Below are 23179 nucleotides of genomic sequence, written 5' to 3' on the forward strand. Positions count from 1 at the left end.
AGTTCTTAAGTTGTAGGTAACATCTACTGGACTTCTTCTGGTTATTTGACTTAAAAGTAAATTTCCTCAGTGTGGAGATAAAGGTGAAAGGGTAGAAATCAGTTTTTGCCCAAATAAAACAAAAACGTGATCCAAGTATCAGTTTTTTTTTTTTCCTTTTTATTGTGAATGTTCTTGTGCATTATGATAGCAGCATATTTTCTGGCATCACTTGAAGCAGAACACAAGGAAAATGTAACAAAGGCACAACAAAACCATTAACAAAACATGGTTATCCAAAAGTCCATTCTGGCCAACTACAGGAAATTCTCTTGTTCGCTCCTCTTCCTTCTAAACAGTCAGATCAGCCGTTCATATCTCCTCTGCTGATGGGTCCTCAAGTGGTGAAAGAATCTGCAAAATGAATAGATGTACAGCACATGTAAAGTCAGGGTCAAAGCAGTATGTTGCCTCCAGAACATGAGTTAGTCTCACATCCTTGTGATCAGAAAGATATTGCACATTCACATAAAGCGTGCTGGGATATCAGAATACAGGAGGGTGTTAGTTTTTAACCATGAGAATAGAAAAAAAGTAGGACGGAGGACAGCAAGTCAAAAGAGCTCTGTCCTGTGGCATAGTGTTCAACAGGAAATGTTGGTACCTCACAGCACCTGATTCGTGCACCTTGGGCATGTGTTCAAATCTGGCTCACTGAGTCCATTAATCGCCGTTCCCATGTTTCTGAGGGTGTCCTCAGTGTGCTCTGGTTTCTGCCCACAGCCCAAACACAAGAATTAAAGGGAACTGCTGACTCTAATATGCACTTTGTATGTATGTATGAATTAGGGTGTTGCACTGTTCAGATGTGAGGGGAAAAAAAGGAGCTTTTTTTGAGCTTTGGAGAAAAGCATCTACTAAACAAAAATGTACCTCTGTCTGAAAGGATATGTCCTGATAAAGGGATCAGAAAATATTAGCAAACCAATATCACAGATGGGAAAATACACTCAGCTATTGTCTTTTGGTCCAGTTATTACATTCCATCAGTTGAACGTGGCAATTGCATCTAAAAGGTGCAGGCAGTTGGTGCCTTCCACAGTGTCAACCCCAAACTTGGGCAGGGAAGGAGATTGGAGAGGCCGCAGAGGAAGACAGGTGGCCTCAAAGCTTCTGGTTCGGCAAACCATTTGGTGCCTTTAAAGGGGAGGGAATGATCTTGCCCAAGCATTCAAAATAAGGATTGGGAAGTGCAGATCACTCCTGGGAATGTTGAGTGTTGTGTTTTAGCTCCTCTTCCGTTTGTGATGTTCATGGACAGGATATTAAGGTGCAGCCAAGGCACGGGGGGTGTCTAGTCAGGGGGAACAAAGGGGGCACCGCTGCCCTTTGTAGATGATGTCCTTTCGACCTCATCTGACTGATGTGCACTGAAGCAGTTTGCTGCCATGTAATGGAAAAGGGGAAAAGAAGATTGAGGCCGTTTTTTGTAGCATCAGCAGTTTTGTAGGCACTATCATCAGCTTCAGGTAATTCATTGTGGATATGAGTGGCTGAAGTTAGGTTTCTCTGGAGGATCACTGGCCTCATTTTTACTGACAAGGTGACAATCTTGGCAATCCAGGAGTCCCTTAGACTGAACTTGCTGCTTCTCTGGATTGTCTGTTAAGGTGGTTTGGGCATATCATAAGAATGCCCTCACCACCCCCCCGGAGTTATGACAGACACATCCTACAGGAAGGCCGAAGGCCGAACCAGGATGCGTTGGAGAGGTATCTGTTGGCTGGCCTGGGAATAACTGAGGATCCCCCAGGAGGACCTGGAGACTTACTGAGGAAGGTTTGGGCCTGCCTGCTTAGCCTGCTAGCAGCACAGCCCTCACCAGGATAAATAGAAGGAAACTGACTGGCTGAAAGTTGGACATTCATCTAATTGCAATTTGTGGTGTGCTTTTGTGCACTCTTACCATCCCGACCATTGGATTGGAACAGGACAGTATAGGAGTGTTTCTCTTTCAGTTTCATTGCTAGTTTCTTGATAAGAGCAGGGGGTACTGAGCTTGAGTGAAAGCAACCACAATAAAGAGCTCTTACATGGGGGTGGACAGTTGCACATGAACACACGTATGTGCACCATGGCAATGGATTTGAAATACACCCATAGCAGCCTCATAGATAGGATCACATTTAGCTCAGAGCCAGTAGGATCTTACTCAAAGATTAACATGTGAAACAGGAAAAAAAGACTATGGCAAAAAAATGATAAGGGGGTACAGAGAGGTGTAGAAACTCATCTAGAGGTGGAAGGGTGAAAAGAGAGGTGTGGAGACTCACCCTGTTGTAGAAAGGATGCTGAGGCCCAGTCATGCCACTGAAGTAACTGCTTGGAGGCTGAGGGGACACCACTCCAACAGAGTTGTAAGGGCCATTGAAGGAAGCGGTGGGTCAGCAAGCTGAGAAATGCTGGCTGTAGACAGACGGGGCTCAGACAGGGGTATCCTGCAGGGGCAATGTGGGGCGGGTCACATTGCCAATATTCATCTGCTCCCTGGCAGCACGCGCATCTGGGGAAAGTGAGAGAGAGACGAAGAGGCAGACGAATGGTATCAATCCCCGGTTTGTAAGGATGGAACGCACTGACTTATCGCCATTATCTCAGTCAGCAAGCATTTTACCATCCCACACATGTACGTTAAATGGACTGCAGCATGTACTAATCCTGCACCTTTGTCAAACTACGTTCACACTTATTTCAAAAGCTTTTCAAAGTTTGAGAAGTCGTGCAGTAGGATATCTGCCTCAACAGTTTTGAAGTACCATCCACCAACTTCCACATCACCATGACATGAAACTATTTTAAGTTGGCAGAAAGATAGAAATCCCAACATCTGTGTATACCTGTAAGATGCCTTGGAAAAAAGGTTAGAAAAATAACATAAGCACATCTTGATTCCAATTTTGAGGCTCTTCCACATGATCGTCACCTGCGATGATCTCCCTAAGCTTAGGGTCCAGGTTTACAGTGCAGGGCAGGAAGGTCTTGATGTCCCTCACCGTGAGGACAGGGGTCCGTGTAGACAAGACGACTTCGAAGCTTTGCACATCCCCATCAATCTCTAGAAATGGCTCCACATCTTTTGTTGTTGGGATGTTCTTTGAAACTCTTCCCATGTTTTAAAGAGAAATGCAGTAGTGGATAAGGCACATGGGAACTGCTTTTCAATATTTTTCAAATGTGTCCATAGTACATATTTGCCTTACACATACATACGTTAGAGCACAGTGGAATGACTTGGGTCATTGTAACGTTACCCTCAACAGTGAATAATCAAGTTAAGCCTCAATTTAAAATCATGTTAAAGCAAATATCTCCACGCAGATCTAGGGGCAGTGGTAAAAATTATAGGAATCATTTTCTAGCTTTCATTCTGATAGGTTTGTTCTCTTGAAAAGAGTTTAAGAAAAGAACTGCTTCAGGAAATTCCACAAGCGTTGAAAACAATAGCAGCTTTTAGTTTTCGTTTCACATTCTGTAACTCTTTTGTACGCTGCGACAGACTGGTGTCCCGTCCGGTGTGTACCTTTACTTGCTTTGTCCCCATCCTTCTGGGATAGGCTCCCGATCACCATGACCTTGTCGAGGACATGCAGTTATCGATAGTGAGTGAGTCAGTGAGAGTGTAACCTAATTATTAAAACTTGTAAAAGTGATGGTTGTGCTGTACAGAAAGTCATCCACATCAAACTGGATGCTGAAAGGACCCACCACTCTGACAACTACTTTTGCTGGGTTTCTTGAGCAAACGAGTAAGGGGCAGCATAAAGTAATGGACATGACACTAGTGTAAAAACTAAAAAACCAAAAGAACTGGGCTGATATATTTGTGGATTTGGAGTTGCCCACTGGAGTGACATAAATTAACGTGCAAGAGTAAACTGACTATAAAAACTGGTTATCTGGTGGTTATCTGCATCATACTAGCACAGTGTGCCTGCTTCTGCAATGCTGTCCAGTATTAGCACAGTTCACAATACGTTCTGAATTGATTGTGGCTCACACACACACACACACACACACACACACACACACACACACACACACGCAGAGCTGACCCTCAGGCACGAAGGACTGTAGTCCCCGCTGAACTCAGGCTCACCTCTCATAGATGGTCTTAAGTGTTGCCTGGTCAGGGACACTGTCTGTCTCCTCCAAGAACAGGATGAGCCAGGATGTCCTGTAGGGCCACTGCTCTGTCAAGTTGATCCAGGATGCCAGGCGATCCCAGTTGAAGGTGATCTGATTTGCTCTGAGCAGTCGTCCTGCCAGTACACAGCAGGAAGGTTTAGGTTTACCATGGATGAGTGAGAACTGTCGAGAAAAAGGAAAAGCGGGGGGGGGACTACCTCCGCTCAGCATCAATACTCTCCCCGATGCTTAACCACTTTGTTTTCTTACTGAAAGGACAGCTACTGAGACTTGCTGCAGTAAAAGCCATAGCAGAACCTACAGCTTGTCTACATAAATACTTCTAGTGGTTGTCCCTCGATGCAGGGACACAACTTGTGTGCATTCTTGACATATCTACAGTAGCACTGCATCTCTCCACTGCAGGGTCAAGAGCTTTCCCAGATGGGTCACCTGTGATGGACACAATCCTGAGTAGCCTCCTCATGAATTGAGGGCCGATGTTGCTGAACCAGTCCTCGGTCACCAGTAGCTTCAACAGGTCAAAGGACATCTGGCACGTCACAATTGGATAGTTAAGAGAACAGACCCAACAGTTTGTTAAGTTTAGAGAGTTTTTAACATTACACTCAGTGTATGGAAAGAAAATAAATCTGCTCAAGAGAGGGAGAAAAAAGAAATCCAGCAAGCCCTTACCCTCCTATTGAGTGTAGTCTTGCTGCCAAATTTGGTCAGTTCCCCAAGGCTGTGCTGAGAAAGTTTCCTGTCTAGGTCTTCATGCCAACCTGGTGAGAGGACAGATGCCCTTTTTGTTATTATATACACAAAAGTTCTACATTTCTATTGTTACACACAAAACCACTTTGCTTAAATATACTATATGTATGAGAAGTTTTCATACATAATTATTAATATTTGTTCATTTAGCTTATGCTTTTTTCCAACCTCTGACAACCCGCAATTTTAGGTTGTACACTAAGGTATTACCATTATCTATTATTTATCCATCAACACAACTAGTACATTTTTTTACGGGACTAATTTCTGCCTTGTTCAAAGGTAGTACTGCAGGAGCAGGAACTCAAACCAGGGTCTTTTCAGTGCAAGCCAATGGTTCTGAGCATTCCTGTACTTGAATTTCATTATGTTTGTATAACAACAGTGCAAGTGAATGGAATTGATGCCCCGACTGTGTAGTATCAGGGTAAACTACCCTAGTAAAAACCGAATCTGCTTCACCATACGTGAAAATGCTGATCTCAGAAGGATAAGCCTCAGAGCAAAGATGTTGACACAGCAGAGGTACAGAGAAAAAACAAGGAACTTGATGGTGCCGATGGTACCTTCAGAACTGGCAGCCCCCCCGTTAGCAGGGACAGAGGGGCACATCTTGTGGACACTAAGGCCCCGGCTGTGGAAGAAGACAGGCAGGTGGACCATGTTGCGCATGTAGTCGTACCCACTGATGCTGGAGTCACGCAACACATTCTTAAGATTCTGGTTGATGGCTTTGACGGTAATATGCAGGTCACTGGCAAATATGGTGATGAAGGGGCCCTTGGAAAACAGCACCTTCACCTGAGGAGACATATTCCGGGCTGAGAAACAAACACAGGAGCAAAACCAGAAAAAAGCTCAAAGTTTGGAACAATGGGCCTAAAATTCTGTATCACCATCTGCTATTTTAACTTTTTTCCACTGAATTTAAGGATAAAATTTTCCTGCAATTTTCTGTGCTGAGGCCACTGATGTAAAGTAAAACACAAAAGGAAACGTGCCTCTCAAATCTTTCCAATCATTAAGCAATTATTTACGACTGGGAATCAAACAGTTGTCTTATTTGAGCAGGAGGCCGTTAATAGGGAACTGCCAACCACATAATGACTGAAAAGTCTTTTTCCTCACTCAGGAGGAGCAACTCTCCAACAGACAATACAGGTGGTCCCCGATTTACGATGGGTTTCCGCGAAACCCATCATTAGCTGAAAATATCGCAAGTCGAAAATGCATTTAATACACACCTCTGCATGACAGACGGAGTCGCAGATCGCTGTCGCTGCCCAGCATTGCGAGAGAGTATCACACTGCATATGGCTTGCCCAGGAAAAAATCAAAATTCAAAAATACAGTTTCTACTGAATGTCTATCACCAGCCCACCATTCTAAAATCTAAAAAATCGCAAGTCGAACTATCGTAAATCGGGGACCACATGTATTTACAAGCACTTGGGTCAGACGGTACAGACTCTTTACTTACAGTGCCTGAGCGTGGCCTCTTCCAGAATGTCCTTGTATCTTGTCCCATATTATCAGACCTTTGGGGGTTGCTTACCATTTCCAGCATCTGGAGCACCTTATCCTGCTCGCAGGAGTCCAGACCATCAATGATGACCACTAGGCGCGTCTGGTTCTGTGTGAATCCATCAATGGTCTTTGCCATTTTGGCCATCAGTTCCACCTCACACTTCAGTACCTGACAGAGGCAAACACAGAGCGGACTGCATAAGTTATACACCAGTACTCGTCTGAGCAGAAACGCTCATATGAAGGGGCGGCCGATGTGTGCGTTACTTAAAAGAATGAGGTGGAGCATTTCTTCGCGAACATGTGCGATTAAGACGGTGCGTATACATGGCTGTTGTGCTATCGTCTGCTTACCTTCATGAAGCCCTCACTCTTGAGTTTGTGCATCCTGTTGGCGGCGCCGTGGAGCCGTTTCCGCTGCGAGTTAAGCACAGAGTCAAGCACCTGCCACCACGTGCGGCAGTTGAGCACCAGCGCCAGGCCCACCACGCTGGCCATGGCCACCAGCACCGCGTTCACGGTCCTGTTGCGGCCGTCCACCTTGAAGACGGCCAGCAGCGCCATTCCCGTGATGAGACAGGCCAGGATGAAAGCAAAAATGATGAAAGATGGCACACAGCACGTCTTCTTCCACTTCTTCTTCCCTGATGGGCACAAAACAACACAATGATTCAGGCTAAAAATTACTCTGAATTTGATCATAATGAAACAGAAAGTTATCACCTGCTGCAAATTACTGTAATTACTTTAGGCTTCATTTTCGTACAATATTGCTTTGTTGCAAAGGCACAGCTTGTTAAAATAGACTGATCGTAAAGCTTGGTATATTTCCCCCATTGTATTATAACTGCAGAGTTTAACAACATAGTGGGGAAAAAAATCGTCATAAAACATGACCCATAATGCTACTATAATGTCCAATTTATTCATAAAGAGCTTCAATTAAAATTAAAACGCTTCTCTGCAATTGTTTCCCATACCATCAAATCGCCCCCAGCACCCCATCACCTTGCGTGTCCTCTGTCTTGAAGACCCGGAAGAGCCTTGTGGCCAGAAAGCCAAATTCACGCTCACAGGCATCTGACAGAGTGGCTATCATTTCCGCCATGGAGGTTTCCCCACCCACGCTGGACAGCCGGTTATAGTCCGTGAACAGGAACCTGTTGCGGCATCAAGGCGGAGGTCAGGGAAGACAACATACTCAGCCTCATTCGGTTAGATGACGAGAGCAGAACACACACAGCTGTGCTGAAAATATCAGTGAAAGCATGAGACAAGCAGCATCGCTACAAATTTAATAACGTGAACACGATGGTACTGTTGGGATATGGTTACCTGACAGGCAGGGCACGAGTGGTCTGTTCCGGGAGCTCAGGAGGGTTCACAAACATCAACTTGAGCAGCAGCTCCAGGTAACCAATGTGGCGTGCCAAGCGGGTACTGAGGACCCATGCCCAGTTCCAGCTGTCACCTTCTCTGCGCCCCCCAAAGTACACCACCACTGCAAGAAGGAAACGGGTATAATCACCATTTGTCCGCCACTCTGCATGCTTTACAAGCCACGAGGAGTTACTCATAAACAATACATTGTAAAATTTCAGCACCACATTGAATTTTAGCAGCAACAGCCTAGAAGAACACACACAGACACATCAATACATCAGTTAAATGATGCACGAGTTGTTACCAAAGAAGAGGTAGAGCAGGGCAAGTAAGCTGAGGGATACAGCGATTGCCAGCCGGGGGTCCACAGTGAAGCCCAGCACCAGGGCTACAGTTCCACAAAGCAGCAGTGACAGGAAGACCACCAGCCAGGAGAACTGGAAGAGTGGCTCCACCTGCTGGCCGGCAAAAGTCTTCATCTCGTCTTCAGAGAGGAGGAGGAGAAGGAAGAGAAGGCACCCGGCCGTGTAAGACTGGGGTCAAATTTGCACAGCTTCTTGCTGGAATCAGATCACTCATTTCCAGCAAATGATTACCATGTATGCATCACAAAAGCGTAAGGAGCCATTTCTTAATGCCTTACTTAAAAATTTTCTATTTCAATGTTCTTGGCTTGCGCTGTACAGCTGAAGGAAAAGGTTATCAAAAACTGTTGTCTTTCAACCCGTTTAAAGTGCCAGTAGCGTCTGATTAAAAACTCCAGAGTGTCACTGTGGATAAGTCTAACCTTCCAGTTTCTTTAGCAGGAAGGACTTGCCGCTGCCCCACTGGGCATACAGGCCCACACAGATGGGGGGCTGCATGGTGGGCTCACTGAGGATGTCTGCCAGGGCGCTGCTGTACAGATCGTAGCCCAACATGTCCCCGTCGGACTCCGTGGGGGACAGGTGGCCTAAAGGAAATGCAGAACCCAGTATCAGTTAGGAACCAAACGTTAAATTTAACTTAATTTCCGGAAGTTAAATTGTATTCTTAATACACTGCAACACAACTACAGACTAAGAAGTAACAGAGAGGCTGGTGGAGCATTACTCACGGGCACCAAAGATCTGCGTGAGAATACTCTTCTGGTGGCTGCAATCAATGTTGTAGGGCGTCTCTCCTGCTTTGTTGGGTCGGTACAGCAGGCGTCCATCCTTAGGGTTGCGGAGTAGGAGCTCAGCCAGCCTACGACTTCTCCCTCGAATGGCAATGTGAAGGGGTGTGTCCCCTTTCTGCCACCAACAAAGATTAATATTAAGTAAGGGGAAAAAGAAGTCACATCCTCTCATTCACTTTTACCAACAGCAAAAAGAAGAGAGCCAACAGTATCCAAACTGCCACTTCCCTTTGGCTATATCAGTGCTCCCATCCAGCTGGAGAGTCAAAGGAAAGGACAAGCAGAAGAACTGGAGCTCTTAGCAGCCACTCTCCTAGACGGAGATGCGCCTTCTGTGTCCTACCTTGTCTACCGCAGACACCTTGGCCCCCTTGTCCAGAAGTAACTCCACGATATCAATGTTCCTCATCTTGGTTGCCTTGATCAGTGGCGTTTCGCAATCCTAGAAACAGGGTACAAACACATACAGAAGTGCACAACCAGGGGTCAGACATGTGTGAGCAAGTTCTTTTGCAGTTCAAGTAATTAAATCTATGCTGTGTCCCCGCATCAAGCCAGCACAAACAAAAGATGGCAATACAGAAAGATGCACGTATGATCCAGCTGCATCTCTCACCTTAGTGCAGATCTCTGTGTCGGGGTTGCACTGCAGGATGTCCCTCACCATGGTGGCATTTCCCTTTTCCACAGCCCAATACAAGGCAGTCTTGTTGTCCTACAGCACACAGAGGAACTGCAAGGTCAGGATCTGTAAGGTATGGCTGAGTTCACATAAACAGGACCAGTATGTCATGTACAGGGTATGGACAAAATAACAGAAACTCCATATAAAACGGCTTAATTTTGTAGCTGTAAAGGTGACTCATATTAGATTGATTGGTAGTTATGTGTCTGCTGTACAACAGGTCTGACAATTATCACTTGGATAATGTGAGTTTTCAAAGCCACATGCATTGGTCATAAAAACTACAAAAATGATAATGTGTCAAGGGAACAGTCTCAAAAAAACTAACGTATTCAACACATGGACAAACTGCACTGGCAAAGAGGAACAGTGGTCGCGAGTCGAAGGTCAGAAACGTATAAAAAATACAATTTCCAAAATTAAAATACAGCCTCAAAAATTACCACAGGACCTCTGTGTCCCAGTCTCAATAAAAAACGTCTGGTGTCAGCTTTGCAGAGTTGGAATTTATTGCATTGCCATAAACGCCATTTGGAAACCACTTATATCGAAGGCCAACGCACAGATGCATAACTTGGTGTAAGGACTACAAACTCTGGACTTCTGAGCAATGAAGAAAGTAATATGGCCTGACAAATAACCTTACTCTATTTCCTACATCCCCACGAGTTTATGCTTGAAGACAGCCAAAGGATGCCTCCAACATATGTCTATTGCCAGCTGTTCAACACACAGACCATACGTACCATATGCAATGGTACAGGCAGTCATCACGCAAGAGTCATTCGGTCCACGGGTTGTTCTGCGCGGCCATGTAACAGCCGAAGAATATGAAGTAATTTTGCAGGAAAAGGTGCACCCTATAGTGCAAACACTTTTCCCCCATGATGTTGCCATATTTAAAGATGATAGTGCCCCCATGAACACCAGAATGAAGTCACAAGCATTCCATACTCTCCACAGTCACCAGATCTAAACACAGCTGTAGCTTTGTGGGAAGCTGTGAAAGTGAAGATTTTAAAGTCGATTTCTACATCATTCATCCCTCAGAGAAGATAATTCCAAGAAGGACTGAAGCTTTTCAAAAGGCAAAGCATGACCCTACTCCTTATTAGGTCCTTGATATCAATATACTGTTTGATTGTTCTGTTATTTTCTCCACCCCCTGTATGTTTACAAAATACAGTAATGAAAGCTTCTCTACACATTGTTATTTACACAGAGCCATGACTGCATCTGCTGCTTATGCTCACAGGATGAGGGTACCATCTGATCAAGGGGATCTAAAGGGCAGGAATGGAACAGCAAGACCCCTCTCACCCCACAGTCCCATCCCACCTACCTGCCCCGTGATGTCAGTGTCAGCATATTTTTGCAGCAACGCCCGGACAATCTCTACATGGCCTCCTCGTACCGCTCTAATGAGTACCGTTTCTCCGCTCTGAAGGATATGTGACACAAAAATGTGGAGACCACAGGTTAGGCTCCACAAACATGGTAACTAATTTATAGTAAAAAAGAACATTGCAACTACTTCCTTTGACAGAACGATCAAGGCTGGCTGTGAATTTGGGTTGGCGTTGCCCTTCCCTGCCCACCCTGTTCGAAATGTTGACGTAGGCGCCTGAATTCAGCAGATCCTGCACAATTTCCATGTGGCCTTTCTTGACAGCGATCATCAAGGCAGTGTTGCCATCTTTGTCTGTCATGTTCACATTGGGATTCCTCTTCAGCAGTTCCTTCACCACCTCTGTGTAGCCACCCTTCACAGCCACAATTAGTGCCGTCATCGAGTTCTATAGGACCACGCAGAGGAGACGACATGGCATGAAGAGCGGAAAAACCATCAAAAAGCCCTGCTGAGCATTCTGAAAGAAGTAACTGTGTGTGCACGTGTGTTCCATACCGCTCCCTCCTGGTCAACATCAGCACCGTTTTCCAGCAAGTGCATCACACAGTCATAGTGACCCTTCCTGGCCGCCCAGATCAATGGAGTGGTTCCATACTGCATAGGAAAGGTGATACACATTCAGTCTGACTTGACTATAAGGAACTACCCAGGACAAGGGCACTAGTTTGCCGACAGACTGAACAGAAAAGTCCCACCCCGTATCTTGCACAAGGGCACTGGATCAGACCTTTCCCATCATCTCACCTTGTCAGAGCAGTTGACTTTGGCCCCGTGGCATAGCAGGAGGTGAACAATCTGTGCGTGTCCTCGTCCAGCTGCCCAGATGATTGGATACACGCTGTACTGCTGGGGTGGCACACAAAGCAGAACAACCAGCCAGACTTACATTTACATTAAAATTTATTTGTTTAGCAAAAGCTTTTCTCCAAAGCAACTTCAAATGAACTCTATGTAGTGTTATCAGCCTACACACCTTATTCACAAAGGTGACTTACACTACTAGATACACTACTTACAGTGGGTTACTCATCCATACGTCAGTGGAACACACTCTCTCTGTTACTCACACACTATAGAGGAACCTGAACAGCATGTCTTTTGACTGTGGGAGGAAACCAGAGCACCCGGAGGAAACCCACACAGACATGGGAAGAACACGCGAACTCCACACAGACTGAGCGAGAATCGAACCCATGTTTTCTCGCACCACCCAGGGGCTGTGAGACAGCAGTGCCGCCCAAACTTGAGTGTTAAGCCACAGTTGAACGCTTTCTTCATTTCCATTTTGCATCACCTACTGCTAAATAAACATGGCGGCGGTGCGAGGCGACGTGTTGATAGCTTCTCCTCGCAGACTTATTTTAGTGTATATTATTTTGTTTGTGTCACTATTCCTCCAGCCAGTTTACTCTCTTTTACTTATGACTGCCAAACACTTCTGCAAATACGTGAAACAGTGCGACTGGACGCAATTCTTAGAGTTAGAGAGCTGAACTCGCTACCTTTGCTCTGCCGCAAACAACAACATGACCGCATGCCACCTGAGACCACACGGAAGACGCGATCTCGGAAACGGGGCCGCAGGGCCAGCGTTCGGGTGAGAGCGAAACCGCCACGGACTACAACCTCTGATGCCCAGCATTTTCCTGTCCAACGTTCAGTCTCTGGACAACAAACTGGACGATCTCAGAGGGCGACTTAAATTCCGAAGAGATTTACGGAACTGCTGTGTTTTCTGCTTTACAGAGATGTGCCTCACCGCCAGCATACCGGGCCATGCGGTCCAGCCCGAGGGCTTCTCAATTTACTGTGCAGATCGGACTGATTCATCGGGGAAAAAGAGAGGAGGGGGTGTATGCTTTCTTATTAACAACGCATAGGGCACGAATGTGAAAGTGATTGCACAGGACTGCACTCCAGACCTTGAATACCTCCTGATCAAATGCCGACCATTCTACCTGCCCAGGGAGATCTCGGCTGTGCTCATGGCCGCAGTTTACATCCCACCCCAAGGGAACACACACAGCGCGCTGAACAACCTGTACCACATCATCACTAAGTATGAGAACAAGCATCCAGATGGACTGTTCATTATCTCTGGGGACTTTAACCAAGCTGATTTCAGGAACGTGTACCCCAAGTACCATCAGCACATCCCCTGCCCCACCAGAGGCTCAAACACCCTCGACCACTGCTACACTTCACACCTCGGGCAGTCAGATCACGTCTCGATTCTGCTGCTCCCGGTCTACAAGCAGAAACTCAAGCGAGAGGAGCCTGTGACGCGCACTGCGCAACGCTGGACACCAGAAGCAGAGGAAAGGCTCCAGGACTGCTTTGACTCCGTAGACTGGGACATGTTCAGAAACTCATCCTCCAATCTGGACGAGTATGCCACAGTGGTCACGGACGTCATCCGCCACTGTGTTAGTGTCTGCATACCCCATAAAACAGTCCGCTAATTCCCCAACCAAAAACCGTGGATAACCGCCGAAATCCGAAATAAGATCCACGAGCGAATTTGCGCGTTTCAGTCCGGAGACACGGACGCGTACAAGAAGAGCAAGTACAAGTTTCGCAAAGCCATTGCCAGCGTGAAACGGGAATATAGCAGGAAGATGGAATCAGCGTTTAAGTGCACTCAAGACGCACTGTAGGCTGTGGCAGGGAATCCAAACTTTAACAGATTATAAACCACAGAGGCGGTCATTGACAGGTGCTGCTGCGTCTCTCCCTGACGAACTGAATGCGTTTTATGGCCGCTTCGAGTTCGAGAACAAAGACCCCCCACTGTGCTTCCCCACAGTACATGACAACGCCGGTCTCACCGTCTCTGTGGCACAGGTGAGAAACTTTTCGCCGAGTCAACATCCGCAAAGCTGCTGGTCCGGATGGAATTTCAGGGCGAGTTTTAAAAATATGCAGTGAGCAACTGGCTACTGTCTTCACGGACATATTTAAAACCTCCTTAAAAAGCTCAGCTGTACGCACTTGTTTCAAAAACACCACCATCATCCCCGTTCCTAAGAAGAACAAAGTGAGCTGCCATAATGACTATCGCCCGATGGCACTGACCCCCATTGCAATGAAATGCTTTGAGAGGCTGGTGCTGGGACATATTAAGGACACCATCCCAGACACCCTGGACCCACTGTAGTTTGCCTACTGCCACAACAGATCCACTGAAGACGAGATATCACACACACTTCACACCATTCTGTCTCACCTGGATAATAAAAACTGCTATGCAAGGCTATTGTTTGTAGACTATAGCTCGGCATTTAACACTGTCATCCCAACCAAGCTGATCCACAAGCTACTAGGGCTGGGACTGAGTGCCGCATTGTACAATTGGATCCTGGATTTCCTCACCAACAGACCCCAGCGTATGTGGATTGACAGTAATACCTCCTTCCCACTGATCCTCAACACTGGCACTCCACAGGGAAGCGTCCTGAGCCCAGTGCTATACTCCCTGTTCACACATGACTGTGTGGCCAGTCACAGCTCCAACACCATCATAAAGTTTGCTGAAGATACCACCATTGTGGGTCTGATCACCAACAACGATGAGACGGCCTACAGAGAGGCAGTGAGGCTCCTGGCAGAGTGGTGCCAGGACAACAACCTGTCTCTCAATGTCAGTAAAACTAAGGAGCTGGTGATTGACTTCAGGAAACAGGATACAGTTCAGGCACCCATCTACATAGGAGGGGACATTGTAGAGAGGGTCAACAGCTTCAAATTCTTCAGGGTCACCCTCACTGCCAGACTCACATGGACTGAGCACACAGCATCAACCATCAAAAAGGACCATCAACGCCTCCACTTCCTCAGGCATCTGAAGAAAGCCAGGATGTCCACTACAGTCCTCACCACTTTCTACAGGTGTGCTATGGAGTTTGTCCTCACAGGGTGTATTACATCTTGGGGTGGCAGCTGCTCCACACAAGACAAGAAAGCCCTACAGAGGGTGGTCAAAACGGCTCAAGAAATCATCGGCACACAGCTACCAGCAGTCGAGGACACCTACACCACACACTGCCTCAGAAAGATGATGCGCATCATGAAAGATCATAGTCACCCCACACGGGCACTTTTCTTTTCCCTGCCATCTGCAAAATGGCTTAGGTCTATTCAAACCCGCACAGCTAAGTACAGGAACAACTTTTACCCCACTGCGGTAAGAGTATGTAACACTAACCAATGTGCTACCTTTAGTAACTAGAGTTGGACTGCTCCACCCAAGCACATTGATAAATTACACTGCCACTTTAAGCATTCTCATTCTCTCATTCTGAGTTCTCTGACTGTCAACTGGCATTATTGTTACTACTGTTACCATTATTTATTGCTATTGCACTACTCACTGTCATTGTCATGGTTTTGTTTGTGCAGTATTTCTATTGTCTTTGTCCATAGTCTGTGGAGAAGCATTCAGGAAGATTATCATGATACATGTACATGGTACTTGTATCTATGACAATAAACTTAAAACTTGAACTTGAAACTTAAATACAGCAATTCCAAGCTGGATTTGAATGTCAAACGGAAACCTGCACTAGACTGTTTCTCAGTGTTGCACGATACCCACCTGTACCCAACCTCTCCCACGGCCTCATCTGCATCACCACTCACCTGTCCAGTGGTGTTGGGGTTGGCCCCGTTCTCAAGCAGGACTTTAGTCACCTCCACACGTCCCTTGTACGCAGCCCACATGAGTGCAGTCCACCCTCCCTGGAGGACACAACACACACAACACAATCACACCTTCGGCACTAAACCGTGACGTGAAGACCTATATGTAGCGAAGAAATATCAGTCACCATGGCAAGGGAGGCAAGGCTGTGCAACAAGACAGTATGCTGGAAAACTACATTAATACCGCAAAATTATAAATGCTAGAATCTCTCCAATATGTTTACATGTGAACACAAAGCATCTATTAATGCATAGAAAACTACACTGAAGAGATGAGTCACCATCATGGCTTGGCTTGGAGAACAAAGATTTAGGAAGGGGGCTGCTCACATCTACTGCAAGCTTGCTGGTGGCTGACGAGGCCAATGCGGGACAGGCAGGTCCAGCCACAGTGGCTGCAAAGGAAAGTCTGTTCTGGGTTTGGTGTTGCAGTGTTACATTTCTTTCTCCATATCCTTTTGTCCTCAAGACCCGCCCTGCATGCGTTCTCAAAGGAGAAGACAGCGTGGTGAATGGTGTGTCTCCAGGCCTCGCAATCGGAGGCAGGTTCAGACCACTGGCGGTGGTCAATATAACAGGCACCAAAGGATTTCTTCAGAGAGTCCTTGTACCTCTTCTTCGGTGCCCCTCTGTTGCAGTGGCCAGTGGCGAGTTTGCCATACAGCACAATTTTGGACAGGTGATGATCCTCATTCCTGGAGATTTGCCCTGCCCAGCGCAGCTGTGTCTTCATCAGCATGGCCTCTATGCTGGTGACCTCCGTCTGTGTGAGGACTTCAGTGTTGGTGATGAAGTCATTCCAGTGGATGTTGAGGATGGTGCAGAGGCAACACTGGTGGAAGTGATCAAGGAGTTGCGGGTGGTGACGGTAGGTGACCCATGACTCGGAGCAGTAGAGTAGGGTGATCAGTACAACAGCTCTGTACACACTGATCTTTGTGTCTTTCTTCAGACTTTTGTTGTTCCAGGCTCTTTTGTACAGGCTGCTGAATGCACTGTTTGCCTTTGCCAGTCTGTTGTCTATTTCTTTGTTGACCTTGACATCCGAGGAGATGATGCACCCCAGGCAGCTGAACTGGCGGACTGTCTTCAGCTCTGACTTGCCAATGGTGATGAGGGGAGGGTCCTAGTCTTCCTGAGGTGCAGGCTGGTGGAGAACTTCTGTTTTCTTCAAGCTAACTTCTAGCCTGAAGAGCTCTGCAGCCTCTGCAAAGCAGGAAGTTATATGCTGCAGAGCTATCACCGTGTGGGAAACAAGGGCAGCATCGTCGGCAAAGAGTAGCTCTCGGATAAGATGCTCCGCTGTCTTGGTGTGGGCTTTAAGTCGCTTCAAGTTGAACAGGCTGCCATCGGTGTGGTATCGGATATAGACACCATCCTCATCATCAAGGTCTACTGTGGTCCTTTGGAGCATCATGCTGAAGAAGTTTATGAAAAGTAGGCACGAGGATCCAGCCTTGCTTTGCACCATTGCCTATTGGGAAGGACTGAGAGGTCATTTCTGTGTCTGACTTGGTCATGCTGATCTTCACGTAGTTGGATGATCATGTTAAAGAATTCTGGAGGACATCCTAGTCATTCCATGATTTTCCAGATGCCTTTTCTGCTCAGTGACGAATGCTTTGGTAAGTCAAGTCACGTAGGCTTCCGCGGCCGTTGTCATTAGACTGGAATTTAGCATCTTCCGGAGCAGACTGCATTGTCATAGAGACTAATCCCAACGTTTCGTTTCCTACGTATCTGCCGCAGGCGGGTGGAGTTAAAAAAAAAAAAAAGTCATCCACCATTTCGAGAACCAAGGTATGACTAGCTCCACACGAAACAAAACAGCTGAACTGTCAAGGACAGCCTACCTTCCATATGTAAAAGACACGACGGACAAGATCAGGAGAATATTAAAACAACATGATATCAAGACCACCTTCACCACAGAAAAAATGACGAGATGTTTGCTAGGCACAGTCAAGGACAATCTGCCGTTAAAAACCAGTGGAGTCTGAGATTCCGTGTAGCTGCGGCAAAATCTATGTAGGACAAACGGGACGACTCATTTCCACCCGCCTACAGGAACACATCAGGGCAACAAAAGACAATGACGTCAGGTCTGCAGTAGCAGAACACTCACTAGAGACTGGTCACCTAGTAAACTTTGAGCAAACAAGGGTACTAGCATCAGTCTCCAACTACAGAAGCAGATTGGTTAGAGAAGCCATAGAGATAGAAAAGCATCCAGACAACTTTAACAAAGAAGATGGTTTCAAGTTGTCACAAACATAGACTCCACTAATCTCATCCATCTCCACCAGATACACCACAGACCAATCATCAAACCACCTCAAAGCTGAACAGCCAATAGACGAACTGCTTCTGGCTGGCACAGCCCCTCAAGGAAATCTACACGCTGACAATAGGACCCCTTACTACTTACGACCCCGCCCTCCGGCAGATACACGATCCAATCGCACCCCCCACTGGCTACACCCCTGCCCACCAACCACTATAAATACCCAAACTCCTCAACCAACCTAACAGACTACATCAATGATCCGTAAAGATAACGTCTAACGGTTTACGATGCAGAACCCTGAGGATGTTTCCAACATAGGAAACGAAATGTTGGGATTAGTCTCTATGACAACGCGGTCTATTCTGGAAGATGCTAAATTCCAGTCTAATGCTTTGGTAAGGTTGACAAACATCACATACAATCCCTTGTTTTGTTCCCTACATTTCTCATGGAGCTGTCTGAGAACAAATACCATATTGGTGGTGCTCCCGTTTGCTCTAAAACCACACTGGCTCTCTGGGAGTTCTTCTGCAATAGTGGGTACCAGTCTGTTCAGGAGAACTCTTGCAAGGATTTGCCCTGCAGTTATCCCCCAAACAGAGCAGTCTGACTTTCCCCCTTGTTCTTGTACAGGGTGACAATGATTGCATCATGGAGGTCCTGAGGTAGTTTACCTTGTTCCCAGCAGCATAAAAAGAGCTTTTGCAGTTTGGTGTGTGGTTCCGGACCCCATGCTTCCAAATCTCAGGTGGGATTCCATTGACTCCTGCTGCCTTGCCACTTTTCAGCTGCTTAATGGCCTTGACAGTCTCTTCTAGGGTGGTGGTCTCGTCCAGTTGTTTTCTCTGGCTGTTGTGGGATGCGTGGGATGAGTCTTGGACAATGCGGTTGTCATTGAAGAGAGTCTGGAAATGTTCTGACCACCGGTTCAAGATGGACGTCTTGTGTGTGAAGAGCGTTTGGCCATCTGCACTGCACAAGGGACTATTGACCTGGTGTGAACACCCATACACAGCCTTCAGGGCTTCGTAAAACCCTCTGTAGTCACTGATGTCTGCGCAAAGCTAAGTTCTTTCTGCAAGGTTGGTTCACCACTTGTTCTGAATCTCCCAAAGCTTGCGCTGGAGGTTGCTGCATGCAAGGCGGAAGGCTACTTTCTTATCAGGACAGGAGGGCTGAGCAAGGTGTGCTTGGTGGGCACATCTCCTCTTTGCCAGCAGTTCTTGGATCTCGTGACTGTTTTTACCGAACCGGTATTTGTTCTTTTTTTGCAGAAAACCCTAGGATTTTTTCAGAGGTCTGCAGAATGGTGGTTTTTAGGTGTTCCCAAAGCGCTTCTGAAGAGGGGTCTGCAGGACAACCAGGACTCTGAAGTTTCGATTGAAGATTCACCTGGAAGCCAGCTTTCACTTCAGCTGACTGGAGATTGACAACCTGAAACTTCTTCCTGGGAGCCCCTCCCCTCTTTGACTGAGGTTTAAAGTGGAAACAAATTTTTGCAGCACACAAGACAATGGTCCATCTGACACTCTGCGCTAGGCATTACTCGGGTGAGTAAGATGTCCCGAAGGTCTCTCTGGCACACCAAGATGTAGTCTATGAGGTATCAATGCTTGGACCGAGAGTGTATCCAAGTTGTCTTCAGACTGTTGTTCTGTTGAAAAATGCTGTTGGTAATAGCAAGTTGCTGCTCCATGCAGAATTCCAACAGAAGATGCCCATTGTCATTGCAGTTTCCAACACCATGTTTGCCAAGTACTCCTTTCCAGGCTTCTGAGTCATTGCCTACTCTGGTATTGAAGTTGCCAAGGATGATGACCTTGTTGTCTGCAGGGGTGTTCTGTACAAGGTTGCGCAGATCAGTGTAAGACTTGTCCTTTTCTGGAGGGTTCACTTGGAGAGTTGGGGCATACATGCTGAAGAGTGTGGCATGCTGCTTGTTTCGAAGTGGGAGGCACGTAGATGATGGGGTCCGAGTGACCCGTTGGCAGGTTTTTACGTTTGGAGGCAATGGAGTTCCTGACCATGAAACCAACGCCAGAAAGGCATCTCTCAGTCTCTGGCTTGCCTGACCAGTAGAGGGTATAGCCTGCACCATGTTCTTGAAGGCTGCCTTCTTCTGGGAAGCGGACTTCGCTGAGAGCAGCAATGTCAACATTTATCCTTGAAAGTCATGGTCAACTAGAACAGAGCGTCATTCTGGGCGACCGCTGTCTGCTGTATCAAGCATGATTCTGATGTTCCAGCAGGTGAGCTTTTTAGTCCTAACACACCTTGTTCTTTGTTGTTGTTTGACCACGTTTGAAGATGCCCGTTGATCAAGGCTTGCCAACTGGGGGAAATGGAAACGAGCTTTGGTTAGGCCACCTTTTCTAGGCTCCTCTCCATGTGCAGCAAGCGGTGCTGTCCCTACAGAAGGCTGCTTGGTCGTTCAGGGAGCTGCCAAATGATGTCGTCGTCTCTGGGGTCAACAGACAACCCTTACAGCTGGATCACGTATCTGCAGGATCGGAACTGCAGCTTCCAGTGTCATCTTCCACCTACCATTTCACCCCTTTCCCATCGCTGCAGGGCTTGATGATGATGTTGTTCATAGGCGTAGGCGTGCCCTTCAAGCTGGCACAGCGGAGTTTTTAGGTGGAGTGCAGTGTGCATAGTACTGGCCCCACCCTTTATACCTAGGGTTTATCTGCCACAGCCCAGCAAGCTGGGACGTAGGTGTTATATCAGAGTGTCCTTCTTGTGGATGGATGGCCTGACAGGGCTAACAAGTTTCATCTGCCTGGGTTTGGAGTCAGAGTTGTCCTTCTCTTAGGCTGGCTGCCAACCAAGGCAAATGAGTCCATCCTACCCATCCAGTTATACCGCTGGATGCTCAGTAGCGCCATGATGTAGTAAGCTCTGTGAAAACGGGGGAGACCGACGAGAAGGTGTTGCCATGGACGCAGTAGTGTAGGAGGCAGTGGCCACGCGGCGCTCACTACACCGGGAAGGACAGGCAATGTATTGTGCGTGCACTTTCCTTAGGTGAGCGGGATGTCTGGCCCAAACCACCCCTGCCAATGAAGAGATGAGTATATACAAGTGTAAACTACACACTCTAAAATTATAAAAACATAAAAAGGAACAGCTGATAGCACAATGGTTAGAACAGCTGCTTTTGGACCCAAAGGTTGCTGGTTTAAATCCCACCTCCAGATGTAGTACCCTTGAGCAAGGTACTTACCCTCAATTACTCCAGTAAAATTACCCAGCTGTATAAATGGGTAAGCAGAGCTCAGACAACTATTCGAGTTTATTGGGAATTGATCCATTTTTTGCACTGTTTATGTGTCAATAAAAACTCTGCAAGTCCACCACAAACCACCTCACACTTGGTGACCCACTGAACTGGGCATACTCAGTGTGCCACCAGCTGCTTCAAGCTTTAAATGAATGGTGATCACTGCTAGCCAAAGTGGTCACCCAGCTTGCATGATGTGGCACTCAGAGCGCTGCACTACAGTCCCCCGATCCAATATATATGATTCTCACCATGTCCCTATGCTCTATATAAGCACCATTCTCCAGCAGCTCTTTCACCACCTCTACATGCCCCTCCTTGGATGCTGAAATGAGAGCAGTCCAGCAATCCTGCATAATGAGAAGGAGAGGAGCACAAGTTCTTATTACCACAGAGACCTAGAACGGACAGTTGTTTCCATAGAGACTCAAACAAGGAGAACTGCCTTAACCATGAACGCTCCAATCAGAACGCAAGAAGGTCTATGTGTGACGGCATACTCACCACGTCGTCCAAGTTGACATTTGCTCCCCGTCTGATGAGGACCTGCACAATTTCAAGGCTACCCTGTTCAGCAGCCAGCATCAGGGGAGTCTGTCCATTCTGATGAGACAAGAATCCATGTCTTTATTACTGCTACGATACCAACAACTAATTTGTGCTTTTAAAAAGGACAGAATACAGTGTAATGGTCATTGACTCCTGTCAAAGGGCCCAGGGTGCAGTCCAGCTTCTACTATAGAGCCCTTCCAAAAGGTATTTACCCTGAACTGGATCAGTATTCTCTGCCATGCTACATAGATGGGTAAATAGCTTTGTACATAACCCTAACATATAGGGTGCCTTACACAAAGATGCGAGTTTAATGAAAACATACAACCAAAATACTACTACATGCATTGCAAGGGAACGTCCAGTCCATCCAATTTCAATAACTGCTTATTCTGAGCAGGGTTATGGTGATCCGGAACCTATCCCGGTAACACTGGGCACAAGGTTAAGGGATGGGGTACAACCCGGACAGGACGCCAGGAGCAAGGGAGCCATTTATTTTATTAAGGCACACTGAAGCAGGGTCATCAACGAGATTTTCTCGTGACATGTTTGTTTGTGTGTGCTGATCTTCTTTTCAATTCATTCACCTTGACCCAGTCAGTACTACTTGTTAACGCACGCACTTCCTGACAAAACTATACTGAAATACAGAAATCTTCAATACGGAACAAAAATCTGGAATCTACACATGTATTTTACCACTTAAACATATACTTCATATCTGCATTTTATATACGATGCTGTGCATTACATCAAGCTGTGTAATTATGAAAGGAGGCGGGAGCTAGAAAAACACAGGTACAGAGAGAGTTCAGGTACTGGAAGGTAAGGCATAGCCATCCCTACTATTTAGTTCAGGAACCACTGAAAGCCACACTACAGGAAAGTATGTGCTCCCTGTGCAAAGCCTGCCTTTAGTTACTCACATCACTCCTGCCATCCACCTCTTTGAACTTATCCAAATGCGCCTTGACGGTAGACAGGTTTTCTTCCTCTACATAGCTGAACAGGTTCTGGATGGCCAGTGTGGTCTTCTTTATGGAGGTGGTGGTGTCCACCATGATTGCACAAGAACACTCCTGCGCCTGGTGGGATAGCAGGTCTTGGTCAATCTTCAGAAAACACACATGTACACATCACACACACACACACACACACACACACACACACACACACACACACTTTTGATAAAAAGGCGAATGCACCATTTGCCCAGAATACTGAGAGGCGATATTGAGCTCTGATAA

At 46.7% G+C, this 23179-nt stretch overlaps 1 protein-coding gene across 3 annotated transcripts; it reads right to left on the reverse strand.

The window, feature by feature from the left end:
• Positions 1 to 258: 258 nt before the first annotated feature.
• Positions 259 to 22920, reverse strand: LOC108929193 (kinase D-interacting substrate of 220 kDa B). 3 transcript variants are annotated; one of them, XM_029250681.1, is made up of 24 exons: positions 22859 to 22920; positions 21882 to 21980; positions 21629 to 21727; positions 15745 to 15843; positions 11851 to 11952; positions 11602 to 11700; positions 11294 to 11491; positions 11038 to 11136; positions 9627 to 9725; positions 9354 to 9452; positions 8948 to 9125; positions 8639 to 8803; positions 8156 to 8335; positions 7804 to 7969; positions 7477 to 7628; positions 6823 to 7112; positions 6497 to 6637; positions 5508 to 5742; positions 4861 to 4949; positions 4618 to 4717; positions 4136 to 4298; positions 2963 to 3141; positions 2313 to 2542; positions 259 to 393 (listed from the first exon to the last, which is right to left on the reverse strand). In XM_029250681.1, exons 2-23 carry the CDS (start codon positions 21960 to 21962, stop codon positions 2463 to 2465), a joined length of 3093 nt encoding a protein of 1030 aa, XP_029106514.1. In that variant the 5' UTR covers positions 21963 to 21980; positions 22859 to 22920; the 3' UTR covers positions 259 to 393; positions 2313 to 2462. The 3 variants fall into 3 exon arrangements, with proteins under 3 accessions (XP_029106514.1, XP_029106557.1, XP_029106540.1); XM_029250724.1 differs by having other exon boundaries at positions 260 to 393; positions 3033 to 3141; positions 22859 to 22919; XM_029250707.1 differs by lacking the exon at positions 259 to 393 and having other exon boundaries at positions 2476 to 2542; positions 2877 to 3141.
• Between the last annotated feature and the right edge of the window lie 259 nt (positions 22921 to 23179).

The sequence above is a fragment of the Scleropages formosus genome, chromosome 1, assembly GCF_900964775.1.
Source record: "Scleropages formosus chromosome 1, fSclFor1.1, whole genome shotgun sequence".
Lineage (NCBI taxonomy): Eukaryota > Metazoa > Chordata > Actinopteri > Osteoglossiformes > Osteoglossidae > Scleropages > Scleropages formosus.